At 37.2% G+C, this 13,706-nt stretch overlaps 1 protein-coding gene across 4 annotated transcripts in view; it reads left to right on the top strand.

The window, feature by feature from the left end:
* ABL2 (ABL proto-oncogene 2, non-receptor tyrosine kinase) overlaps positions 1 to 13,706 on the top strand; it is a 131,154-nt gene that overhangs the window by 78,446 nt on the left and 39,002 nt on the right. For 2 of the 4 annotated variants that reach the window (XM_017524427.2, XM_017524425.2), the window contains exon 1: positions 11,706 to 12,281. The exons of the other annotated variants lie outside the window; for them this stretch is intronic. In XM_017524427.2, coding sequence (XP_017379916.1) covers positions 12,170 to 12,281 — 112 coding nt within the window. In that variant the 5' untranslated portion in view covers positions 11,706 to 12,169. Of the gene's footprint in view, positions 1 to 11,705; positions 12,282 to 13,706 lie in introns of those variants that run through there. 4 annotated transcript variants of the gene reach the window in all.

Here is a 13,706-nt window from a genome sequence, read left to right as displayed (position 1 = left end):
TCTCCACTCTGTGGCCAGACCCTTATCATCTCACTTTAGTTTTCTGCAGCAGACTTTCAGTTATTCTGTACAACTTCAGGTGGTCTACAAGAAGTCTTACAGATCAGTATTCTTTAAATAGCACATTGTGCTACTACTACTCAAAAACCTGGAATGATTGCCTATTGCTTACTGTGATAAGTCTGAATTTTTTTGTTTGAATGTCAAGAACATGTCATTTGGTCCACATATATTTCACTCTATTTTCTTACACAACCCCCCTCCCCCCCGCACACACACAGTCATCTCTTCTAATCAGGCCAAATTCATCATGCAAAAAATTCAGTGAGCTGGATTAAAAAATGTATCATCTGAGGTCCTCTTTGGTTTCTGAAAGTTCACTGGAAATAGAACAAGATGAAGAAATGGCTTACTAAAAATACTCTCAGCAAAAGTATTTTATATAGCTTTGGGAAATATTTTTATAAGCAATTTGGGCTAGCGTGTGAGACCACCAAAGGACATGCCAAACTGCCTCTTGAGGTCAGTAATTCTTATTAACTGCAGGGCTTTTAGCTGAGTCAAGACTCGAAGTTTAGGGACAGAGATGAATTGTTCAGGACCAGAGCAGAAGCATAATGTACACTTCAGGCTTCTCCCTGAGTAGATGTTGAACACCCATTTGGTATTGGTTTGAAGAAATATTATTGGCCTATCCAGGTTTCCACATCTTGATCTGGCCTTGAACTTGGACTACCTTCCCCCGATGTGTGTATTTGTATATATTTTTTCTGCTTAGAAAAACATGCTCTTCCTTTATCTGTAATGTAAGACTTTGAATCCAGTAGGTTGATGTCTGGTTACATAATCAGAAAAGGCTCCTACTCTACCAGGAGCAAATGCATCCTGTTTGGACCTTCAAGTGTATGGTGTGGATAGGTATAGAGCATGTGTTCTCATCAGGGGTGACAACAACTTAGATATTTACAGTGGTTTGTGAACCTCCAAAGCTCAATGCTATGCTAAAAAATTGTATTGTTTTATCATTTAATTTTTCTTATTAGGGAGAAATTGAATTAAATTAAAATCAATGAATTTACTTAAGTTAAATTTAATTTTATTCCATAGAATAATGATTATGGAAAAAAAAGTAGATAAACATTAATGTAAAAAGAGAAAAATGCCATTATAGCTTTTACTTTATGTGGGAAATATAGTAAATATAGTATTGACAATGTTCCATATTCGTATAACAATAGCTATTTTAGGCAAAATGTGCTTTGAGCTTAGGCAAAGGAAGAGATAACTTGATCTAAAAACACCAGAGGTCAGGTTCAAGGAGAATCTAGGAATTTAAACTATACTTTGAAAGAAATACAGGATTTGAATACATAGAGGGGTAGGATAAGCGTAGTCCTGGTTAAAATGCCATCTTGATTTTTTGTGAATGTGTGTATGAGAGCTTGGGAACAATCCTCTAACTACAGTCATACCTTGGAGATACTGCACATTTGGTTTTGTACCACTGTAATGAAGCGAGTGTTACCATAAAATGCGTCAAACAATTTTTTTGTTTCCCAGTGCATATAAAAGTCATGTTTATGCTATACTGCAGTCTATTAAGTGTGCAATAGCATTATGTCTATTAAAAAAGGGCATGCCTTAATTAGAAAAATACTTTATTGCTAAAAATGCTAATGATCATCTGGGACTTCAGCAAGTTGTCTTTTTGTTGGAGGGCCTGGCCCCTGGTGGCTGCTGAGATCAGGGTGGTGGTTGCTGAAACTTGGGAGGTTGGGGTGGCTGTGGCAGTTTCTTAAAACAAGACAACAGTGAAGTTTGACAAATCCATTGACACTTTCTTTTATGAAAGATTTCTCTGCAGCATGCAGTGCTTTTGGCAACATTTTACCTACGGTAGAACTTCTTTGAAAACTGGAGTCAGTCATCTCAAATCCTGTTGCTGCTTTATCAACTAAGTGTATGTAATATTACAAATTGTTTGTCGTAGTTCAACAGTGTTCCCAGCATCTTCACCAGGAGTAGATTCCTCACAAAATGGCTTTCTTTGCCCACTCATAAGAAGCCACTCCTCATCCATTCAGGTTTCGTCATGAGATTGCAACACTTGAATCACATCTTCAGACTCCACTTCCATATAATTCTAGTTCTTTTGCTATTTCCACCACATCTGCATTTGCTTTCTCCCCTGGAGTCTTGACCTCCTCAAAGTTACCCCTGAGGTTTGGGATCCAAACTGCTGTGAAGGTTGCTCTTTTGACCTCTTCCCATGAATGATGGATGTTCTTAATGGCGTCTAGAGTGGTGGATCCTTTCTAGAAGGTTATCAGTTTATTTTAACAGATCCATCAGAAAAGTCATTATGGCACCTATTACTGTACAAAATGTTGTATTTTATTTCATTTTTTTCTTTGCTGCCCAGGCTGAAGTGCAGTGGTACTGTCATGGCTCACTGCAGTTTTTACCTCCCGAGCTCAAGTCATCCTCCCACCTTAGCCTCCCCTGATAGCTGGGACTATAGGTGTGTACCACCATGCCCAGATAAATTTAAAAAAAAAAAAAAAACTTTTGTAGAGATGGAGTCTCACTATGTTGCCCAGGCTGGTTTTGAACTCCTGGTCTAAAGCAGGCCTCCTGCCCCAGCCTCCCAAAGTACTGGGATTGCAGACATGAGAAACTATGCCTGGCCCCAAGTGTATTTCCTAAGTAATAAGACTTGAAATTATTCCTTAATTTATGGACTACAGAATGGATGTTGTATTCACAGGCATGAAAACAACATTTCATTCAATGTACCAGGTGACCCAAGTGCGTTATCAATGAGCAGTAATATTTGGAAAGGAATCTTTTTTATTCTGAACTGTAGGTCTCAACAGTGGGCTTAAAATACTCACTAAACCATGGTTTACGTAGATGTGTTCTTATCCAGGCTTTGTTTTTCTATTTGTAGAGCATAAGTGGAATAGATTTAGTGTGACTCTTAAAGGTCCTAGGACTTTCAAAATGGTAAATTGGCTTCAATTTAAAGTCACCAGTGGCATTCACCCCTAACTGTAGAATCAGCCTGTCTTTTGAAGCTAGACATCCTCCTCTCTAGCTATGAAAGTCCTAGATGTCCTCTTATTCCAATTGAAGCGTGTTTCATCTACACTGAAAATCTATTTACTGTGGCCACATTCATCAGTGATCTTAGCTAGATTTTCTGGCTTATTTGCTGCAGCTTCTAAGTCAGTACTTGCTGCTTCATCTGGCACTTTTATGTTAAAGAGATGGCTTCTTTTCCTCAAATCTCATGAAACAACCTCTGCTAGCTGCTGACTTTTCTTCTGCAGCTTCCTCACCTCTCTCAGCCTTAACAGAATTGAAGAGAATTGGGGCCTTGCTCTGGATTCGGCTTTGGTTTAAGGGAATGTTGTGGCTAGTTTGCAGACCACTCAGGTTTTCTCTGTATCAGCAATAATGCTGTTGTTTCACTTTCTTAACATGTTTGGGCTTACTGGAGTAGCACTTTTAATTTCTTCAGGAACTTTTCCTTTGCATTCACAACTGGCTAACTTGTATAAGAGACCTAGGTTTTTTTTTTAGCCTATCTCGGTTTTTGACATTCTTGCCTACTGAATTCACTCATTTCTACTTTTTGGTTTAAAGTTAGAAACATGGAACTCTTCCTTTCACTTGAACACTTGGAGGCCATTATAAATTGGCCTAATTTCTTTTTTTTCCCCCCAAGAAAGAGTCTTGCTCTGTTGCCTAGGCTGAAGTGCAGTGGCCTGATCCCAACTCATGGCAACCTTTGCTTCTTGGGTTCAAGCAATTCCCAGCCTCCTGAGTAGCTGGGATTACAGGCGTGCGCCATCATGCCTGGGTAATTTTTGTACTTTTAGTAGAGATGGAGTTTCACCACATTGGCCAGGCTGGTCTCGAACTCCTGACCATGTGATCCGCCCACCTCAGCCTTCCAAACTGCTGAGATTACAGGCATGAGCCACCATGCCCAGTTTTGGCCTAACTTCAGTATTGTTGTGTTTCAGAAAATAGGGAGGCTTGAGGAGAGGGAGCGAGACAGGGAAACAGCTGGTCAGTGGAGCGGTCATGATTAATTTTGCTGTCCTAGATAGCGCAGTTTGCGGCGTCCCAAAACAATGAAAGTAGTGACATCAAAGATCACAGATCACCATAATAACTACGATAACAATGAAAAAGTTGGAAATATTGTGAGAATTACCACAAGGTGACATAGAAACATGAAGTGAGCACTTGATGGAAAAATGATGCTGGCGGGGTGTGGTGGTTGACATCTGTAATCCCAGCACTTTTGGAGGCCAAGGTGGGCAGATTGCTTTGAGCTCAGGAGTTCGAGACCAGCCTGGGCAACATGGTGAAACCGCATCTCTACAGAAAATACAAAAGTTAGCTGGATGTGGTGGCACATGCCTGTGTTCCCAACTACTCAGGAGGCTAAGGCTGGAGGATTGCTTGAACCTGGGAGGTGGAGGTTCTAGTGAGCTGAGATCACACCACTGCACCCCAGCCTGGCCAATAGAGTGAGACTTTATCTCAAAAAAAAAAATAAAAACAAAAGAAAAATGGTGCTGATAGACTTGCTCAATACAGGATTGCCACACACCTTCAATTTGTGAAAACACAGTGTCTGCAAAACACAGTAAAGCAAAGAATAATAAAACAACGTGTACTTAATACTATTATTGACTAACCTAAAGAGAGCTAATCTTGCAGAAGTTGAGGCCTTTCTGTTGCTTTTTCAAAAAATGTTTATAGATTTGGAGGGTACAAGTGCAGTTCTTCCATGGATATATTGCATAGTGGTGAAGTCTGTGGTTCCAGTGTAATCATCACCTGAATAGTATACATGACATGGCACCCAACAGGTAGTATTCCACCTTTTGGAGTCTCCAAAATATATTCTTCGACTCTGTATGTCCATGTGTACCCATTGTTTAGCTTCCACTTAAAATGAGAACATACAGTTTTTGGCTTTCTGTTTTCAAGACATTTCACTTAGGCTAATGACCTCCAGTTCCAACTATGTTGCTGCAAAATACATTATTTCATTCTTCTTTATCTCTAGGTAGTATTCCATGGTATATCTATACCACATTTTTAAAAATCCAGTCATCTTTTGATAGCCACTTAGGTTGATTCCATGATTTTGCTATTGTGAATAGTGCTGCAATAAATACACGGTGTGCAAGTGTCTTTTTGATAGAATGTTTTTTTTTTCCTTTGGGTAGATACCCAGTAGTGGGATTGCTGAGTTGAAGGATAGTTCTACTTGTAGTTCTTTGAGAAATCTCCATACTGATTTCCTTAGAGGCTGTACTAACTTCCATTTCCACCAACAGTGTAAGTGTTCCCTTTTCTCTGCATCTTTGCCAACAACTGTTGGTTTTGTTTTGTTTTTTTAACTTTTAAAGTGATGGCCATTCTGACTGGTGCAAGATGATATCTTACTGTGGTTTCAATTTGCATTTCTCTGATGATTAGTTATTTGAGCATTTATTCATATGTTAGCCACCTGTATGTCATCTTTTGGAGAATGTCTTCATGTTCTTTGCCTACTTTTTAAAATTTATTTATTTATTTATTTATTTATTTAGACAGGGTCTGGCTCTGTCACCTGGGCTTGGAATGCAGTGATGTGATCTTGGCTTACTACAGTCTTGACCTTACAGGCTTAGGCCATCTCTGGGCTGATAAGAGTCTATAGTTGTCACCAGTAAAGGAGAATTTGTATCCTGCCTTTAGGTAGAAAAGCAAGAGAATATGGAGAACTTTTTCCTTACGCACTGCTTTTAGCTCAAAAATAATTCTTATGTCAGAGACATATTTTGGGGTAATATATCTGGTTGTTTTCATTTACTAGCAGTGAGTTGTGAATTTAAGCAAGTTTCTGTTAGCCCTTCAAATTGTATTTCACCATTCATATATAGCTGATGATTATAAAGAGGATCATTTTTTGAGAAGATTATGAGCTTTAAAAATGATCTTTACCTGTTAATGTATTCGAATGAAGCAATGTTGAAAAGAGAAACATTTAGAATACAGAGTACATGTAAAGTTTATTTGGTAATAGGTCCAAATTGGAAATGATGGTACCTCTGCAAGATGGAATATATATAACCATTAAAGTTTTTGCAGATTTATAAGAATTTGGGAAACATTTTACAGTGTAATTTTAGAAAGCAATGAATGGTTTTCTGTACTCATTTATTAACATCTCAACAGTAGTTGATCTATTGATCATTCCCTCCTTTCTCAGATAGTTGCCTTTCTCAGCCTCTGATAGCTTTTTCTTCCCTCCTTGCTGACTGCCCTTGTCTCATTTGTTGGCTCCTCTCCTTTCTGTTTGGGCTCTCTAAATGTGGGAGTTCTTAAGGACTTAGTTCTTCAAAGTGGATCCTCCACTTTGAAAAAATGTTTATTTTTTTTGAAACAAAGTCTCACTCTGTCAGTAGGCTGGAGTGTAGTGGTGCAGTCTCTGCCGACTGCAACAACCCTCCATGTTCAAGCTATTCTTCGGCCTCAGCCTCCTGAGTAGCTGGGACTACAGGTGTGGACCACCACACCCAGCTAATTTGTATATTTTTAGTAGAAATGGGGTTTCACCATGTTGGCCAGGATGATGTCGATCTTTTGACCTCACGATCTGCCTGCCTCAGCCTTCCAAAGTGCTGGGATTACAGCTGTGAGCCACCACGCCCAGCCAAAAATTTTTGTTTTTTCAGTCAACGTACCATAAAATTGTCTTTTTTGGGGTGTACAATTCTACTGATTTTTGTCCATGTATAAATTTGTGTAATTAATACCACAGTCAGGATACAGAATAATTTAATCCGCTAGTAAAACTTGATTTGTTATCACACCGTCCCCACTCCTAACCCCTGGGACCAAAGTGGTATTATCTTGTGGAAAACGTAGCCTTTTGTTACTGGCTTCTTGGGAAACTCAGCATAATGCATTTGAAAGTCATCCAAGTTGTTTTGTGTGTTAATACTTTGAGAGATTAATAGTTTTTTGTTCTTTTCTATTGCCGAGTATTATTACATTGTACAGATATACCATAGTTTGTTTATCCCTTTATCCATCAAAGGACATTTGGGTAGCTTTCAGTTTAGAGTAACTATGAATAGAACTGCTATATACATTTGTGTGAATGTAAATTTTCATTTCTCCAAGATAAATACTCATGAGTGGGATTTCTGGGTCATATGATAAGTATATGTTTTACTTTAACAGAAACTGCCAAACTGTTTTCAAGTGTGGCTGTACCATTTTGCATGCTACCCAGCAATGTGTAAGAGTCTCATTTGGTCTACTTCCTAGTTAGCACTTGATATTGCTAGTATTTTTTATGTTAGCTACTCCAGTAGATATGTAGTGGCATCTTAGTGCAGTTTTTTTTTTTTTTTTTTTTTTTTTTTTTTTTTTTTTTTTTTTTTTTTTTTTTTTTTTTTTTTTTTTTTTTTTTTTTTTTTTTTTTTTTTTNAGAGTCTCACTCTGTCACCCAGGCTGGTGTGATCTTGGTTTACTGCAACCTCCACTTCCCTGGTTCAAGCAATTCCCCTGCCTCAGTCTCCTGAGTAGCTGGGATTGCAGGTGTGTTCCACCACACCTGACTAATTTTTTTGCATTTTTAGTAGGGAAACGGTTTCACCATGTTAGTCAGGCTGGTCTCGAACTCTTGACTTCGTGATCCAACTGCCTCAGCCTCCCAAAGTGCTGGGATTACAGGCATGAGCCACTGCACCCAGCCCTGATTGTGGTTTTAATTTATATTTTCTTGAATTCCTGACCTCAGGTGATCCACCCACCTCAGCCTCCCAAAGTGCTAGGATTACAGGTGTGAGCCACCGCGCCCGGCCTTAATTTATATTTTCTTAATGGCTGCTGATGTTGAAATCTTATTTGTCATTCCTATGTCCTCCTTTTAGATGAAGAGGATTTTTTGCCCATTATTTAATTAGGTTATTTTCATACTATTGACTTGGAGAGTAATTTATATATTCTTTTGCAGTGCGAAAGTCTGGTTTTTCTCTTCTTTTTACCTTTTATGCTTTTTAAAAAATAGTTTTATTGAGTTATAACTCCCATTTCATAAAATTTACCGTGTTTTAAAACATGTATAGTTTTCGGGCATAGTGGCTCATGCCTGTAATCCCAGCACTTTGGGAGACTGAGGCAGGTTTGGAAACCTGAAGTCAGGAGTTTAAGACCAGCCTGGCCAACATGGTGAAACTCTGTTTCTACTAAAAATACGAAAACTAGCTGAGCATGGTGGTGGGCGCCTGTAGTCTAGCTACAGGCAGGAGAATTGCTTGACCCCAGGAGGCAGAGACTATAGTGAGCTGAGATTATGCCACTGCACTCTAGCTTGGGTGATAGAGACTCCATCTCAAAAACAGAAAACGTGTGTAATTGAATGATATTTTAGTCAATGTACACGTTGTACAATCCAGTACAATCCAGTTTTAGAACATTTATGTCACCTGAAAGGTTGCTTGTATTCGTTTGTAGTCAGTCAGCATTCCTTCCACTGGTCCCAGAAAACCAGTTATCTGCCTTGTGTCTTTATATATTTGCTCTTTCTGGACATTTTATATGGAAGGAATCATGCACTGTATATACTTTTCTCACATATAATATAATGTTTTTGTTGCTTTATAGAGATATAATCCACATATTATAAAATTCACCCATTTAGAGTGTAGAAATCAATGGGTTGTAGTATATTCTCAGAGTTCTTTAATCATCAGCACAGTCTAATCTTAGAACATTTTCATCTTCCTACAAAGAAATCCTAGAGCCATTAGGAGTCACTCTATTCCTCTCTCCACCCCAACTCTAGGCTACCACTTTCTGTCTGTATGGATTTACCTATTCTAGACATTTAATCTAAATGGAAGCACACAATACGTATTACTTTTGACTTTTTTCATTTGGCGTAATGTTTTCTCTTTTTTTCTCTCTTTCTCTTGTTTTTTGATGGAGTCAAAATTGTGTTTCTATACATGTTTGTTTGTTTGTTTTGAGACCGAGTCTCACTGTGTTGCCCAGGCTGGAGTGCAGTGGTGCGATCTTGGCTCACTGAAACGTCTGCCTCCTGGGTTCAAGCAATTCTGCCTCAGCTTCCACAGCAGCTGGGATTACAGGCACATACCACCATGCCTGTGGCTAGTTTTTGTATTTTTAGTAGAGATGGCGTTTCACCATGTTGGTCAGGCTGGTCTCGAACTCCTGACCTCGTGATCCGCCCACCTTGGCCTCCCAAAGTTCCGGGATTATAGGTGTGAGCCACTGTGCCAGGGCTCCCTTTTCCCCTCCCCCTCAATGATGATGAAGAACAGGGTGGTGAGTTCGAAGGATTCCATAGGTCAGATGAGAAAAAAATTGTCTTTACATGTGCAAAAATACACATTCAGATTCTGTCATTAAGTTGCAAGAAGTGTATATCAAAGAAGGTTTTAACATCATTAATGAGGCTCCAGTTGTTCATTCATTGACCAGTGGTGAAATAGCCAGAATGGTTCTGAATCAAAGTGATTGTGGTAATAGTGACAATGAAGATGGCATTGTTAAAACTGCAGACAAAGTGCCTATAGGCAAAATGGTAAAAATGCACGATGGCCTCATTGAAGGACTAGAGTAGCATGCATTCATAACAGAACAACAAGTCACGTGGATCTATAAAATCAAAGAGAGTTCTAAGATGTATGATCCCATTCCTGAACTACTGCATAGTTTTCTGCTTCTTATTTCGTTCTCAATCATTTTTTTTTTCCATGTAATAATGGTCTTTTAAAAAATGGAAATCAGCAGCCTGGCCAACATGGCAAAACCCTGTCTTTCCTGAAAGTACAAACGTTAGCCAGGCATGGTGGCGCACACCTTGTGATCCCAGCTACTCAGGTGACTGAGGCAGGAGAACCGCTTGAACCTGGGAGGCTGAGGTTGCAGTGAGCCGAGATCACAACACTGTGCACCAGCCCTGGCAACAGAGTGAGACCCCACCTCAAGAAAAAAAAAAGAAAGAAAGAAATCAGACCATATGGCCATCCTGCTTAAAACTGTTCACTGGCTTTCTGTTGTACTTGGAATAGAATCCTAAATCCCTAAGCACTTGATCTGGCCAGCCACTGTCTACTGACCTGCCTCACGGTTTTTGCATTGCACTTGCTACATTTTCTCTCCTGAGAATGCCCCTCCTCACCCCTGTCTTTGCTTAGATTCTTCTTTTGCTTCTGGCCTTAGTTTGTCACATTCTTTAAAGTAATGTACTTTTCCACCTCAAGCTATTAAAGAGATTTTCAGAAACTGAATTGCTACTCTTATCTACTTAATTCTCTTTTGAAAAGTAGTTATTTTTAGGTAAAAATATGCTATTAACATAATAGGTTTATTGTTATTTTATAATTAATAGATATTCAAATTTCTCAGTAAAAAACTTTCAGGTATAATTTTAAATATGGTAAATACTGATAAATATAACACAAACAAAAGGCCTTTGGAGAGCTTAGTAATTTTAATTTTTAATTATGACAAAGCATACATCATAGAATTTACTACTTTAACTATTTCTAGATGTACAGTTCAGTAGGATTAAATATATTCATAATGTTGTACAGCCATTCATTTGCAGAACTAGACTTCCAGAACTAGAAAAATTCTAAATATTTCATGTAAGTAGAATTACACAATATTTACCTTGATGTGTCTGGCTTATTTCACTTGGCATCATATTTTTGAGGCCCATTTACATTGTAGCATACATCAAAATTTCATTCTTTTGATGACTAAATAATATTTCATTATATGTATATACGACATTTTGTTTATCCATTTATCTCCTCTTTATTCTAAATTATGATATAAGTAATTGAAAATGTAACTACTAATTATTCATAATTTAAGTAGAAGATTTATTGATGAAATAGTAAATCAAATGGTACAGAGCTGACATATGGATAGAATGTGGATGATGAAGATCCTTTCCCATACGCTTTTTTCTATAATCCAGAGAATGAGGTATTCAATCTGGTATTTGAAATTCCTTGTCATATTTGTGGTAACCTTTAGTCATCTAACTATTTGCCCCTTGATGTTGAAAGTACTGCCTTTATAAAGGATAATTTCATTGAAAACATAGGCTTTGTTCTTTTAAATAGTTAATAATTACATTAAAGTCACTCTTTCTTTAATAAGGTTAAGTTACCATTTTATTTTTCAATTTTATCTAAGGCTGTTTCAGTTCTGCCATCCTATTATCTTACCCTGTTACTTTCATTGACCTAGAATAGGGGCTGGTACATAGCAGGTGCTTAATAAATATATACTGAGTGAATGAGTGTTCTCAGATACACAGTTACAAACACTCTTTAATATTGTTTTTGTAGATCATTCATTAAAGTCATCTATTATTTGTAGGTTTTACTCGTTTCTCATAAAGTGCTATCATTTTCAGGTTTTTAAATTTTCTTTAACTTTATTCCTGTTTATTAACAAAGACTAGGCTTTTTGCCTTAAAAACTTTTAAGTCAAAAGTTTTCAACACCATATTGCCATGTTTTTAACCTTTATTAAGCTATAGAGACAAATCGTTAGTAAAGGCAGTTATTTCTTGGCTTCTGTGCTTATGAATCGGATGACAGCTATTTCTTTGACTTTGGCTTTGTGGTTTCTTGAACTATTTCAGTGATGTAAAAGATGAGTCTTGTTAGGCGTTTCCCTTCTTTTAAAAGTGTATTTCATGTTTTACTGTAAACAGGTTTTCTCCAAGGAAACTTTTCTCTGTAATCTCACCTCATCACCTCCTTATAAAATAGACATATATTAATCCCTACATTATTTTATTATTAGGCTATTTGTTATACATATGTATGTTGATTTTTTTAAACTTATTTATATTTTAAAAGTATTCCCAGAGATTTTGAAGTAACTCCATTCTGATTCAGTCTTTTGCTGATTGCCAGAAATTTTCCTTTAGGCCTGTCTCCACCCACTTTGGGAATTGTGAATGTTCACCATTTTATTGGTTCCCTCTGGCCACTGAGTACATGAGTAAATGTCATGTGGTATCGCTTGTCAGAGAATGGAATTCTAAGACTTCCTCTTTACACAGAACAGTTTAACTTTTGTGCTTCTGGGAAGAGGTATGGTCCTTGGGACCGTTCTCCTTCCACCTAATAATTATGGCAGGGATCAGGACACTTCACTTTGCTGTCTGTGTACTGAGACCTCAGAATCTGCTCTACCCGACTTGACAGGTATGGTTCAGAGTTGATAGTTTGGGGGAGGCTTGATGACCACGTTGTAATCAAGTGTGAATGAAGATTTTAAAAAATTAATCTTATCTACTGTTTTTGTCTTCATTCTTGGTCAGTGAAGGTTTATGTGCTTTCTTGGGGGAATATCTCATGGTAGGATCTCAGTAAATACTGAATGGAAGAATGTATGAATAGTATGTAATATTCTGTAATAGTAAGATATAGATGGCTTGATGTGACGAACTTATGCTATACTGAAAACTGTTGAATAATTTACCTACCTTATATAATTTTTAAAAGAAGTTATTAAAACTTATTAGGTTCTTAGAGAATGTACAGTCAGATAAAGTAGAATTTTGGCAAGATAAATGTTTGTAAAATACTTGAAAATGCTTAAACTGACAATTTTTAGTATTAATTTCTCCAATTACTACCTGACACATTTCTAAGTAAACTGATAAAAGTTATTGAATGACCAATTAGTGAAAAGTGTTTTTAATAAAATTAAACATTAAGCTTAGGAATTTTCTCAATTTGAGTTTTATTATTTGTGGTTTTAACTTGTTTAATCATGATAATTTATTTTGTACAAGCAGCTATTCTGTTTTGCTTTATTTTTGTTGTAGCCTGCAAGTGTAGCAATAGAAAAAAATAATGGTCTTTTCTTAATTGTGATAATGTGTTTCTGTTACCTACATTCTTTACATAAGTGAAATTCAGTCTTGTCCCATCTTAAGTTTCTGATCTACCTCTCTAACAGTGAATAATGGAAGATTAGTTAACTTGATATCAAAGTTACCAAATTTATAGTAGTCATTTCATTTTGTTCAAAAATAAACCATTCCCAGCCCACACACATGCGTTTGGGCTTGTACAGAACCTCTGAATCATCCAGACATGTCTGTCTTAATCAGTGAGGAAAGTGACAGAGACCAGAGCCGCTGGGGAACACTGACATTTACTTGCTCTTCCCACAGGCTTTTGTTTTCTTTTGTTTTTGCCTTTATCCCTTAGCTTGTTCCACCTCATTTAGTTGCTTTACTCTTTATTATTCAAAGTATGTTCGTTCTTAGCTTCAGAAAAATGTTAGGATGTTTTTCTCTTTGAAAAAGTTTTCCTTTTGTTTGGTGCTACTGGGTAGAATGGTGTTTAAGTGGATATCCTGTGCAGACAGATTGTGCAGGAAATTGACCCTGAGTTCTTTGAGAACAAAAGAGGAGTGGGAAGAAAGAAGAAAGAAAGGAAATAAGATCTTTTGACTCAACCAAAAGGACGTAAAACGAGAGATGGGAAGAAGGGGAATGGGGAATAAAAAGGATTGTTTTCCAAGTTGTGGTTGTTTTAGTACTTTGGCCTCAAAAATTACTTTTATCCTATAGTTATTACTTTTTATATTTCAGAAATACGATATTATTTGACCTGTAT

Source organism: Cebus imitator, unplaced genomic scaffold, assembly GCF_001604975.1.
Source record: "Cebus imitator isolate Cc_AM_T3 unplaced genomic scaffold, Cebus_imitator-1.0 Scaffold33, whole genome shotgun sequence".
Classification (NCBI taxonomy): Eukaryota; Metazoa; Chordata; class Mammalia; order Primates; family Cebidae; genus Cebus; species Cebus imitator.
Note: the sequence above shows the minus strand (reverse complement) of the source record. Positions and strands in the feature narration are given on the sequence as shown.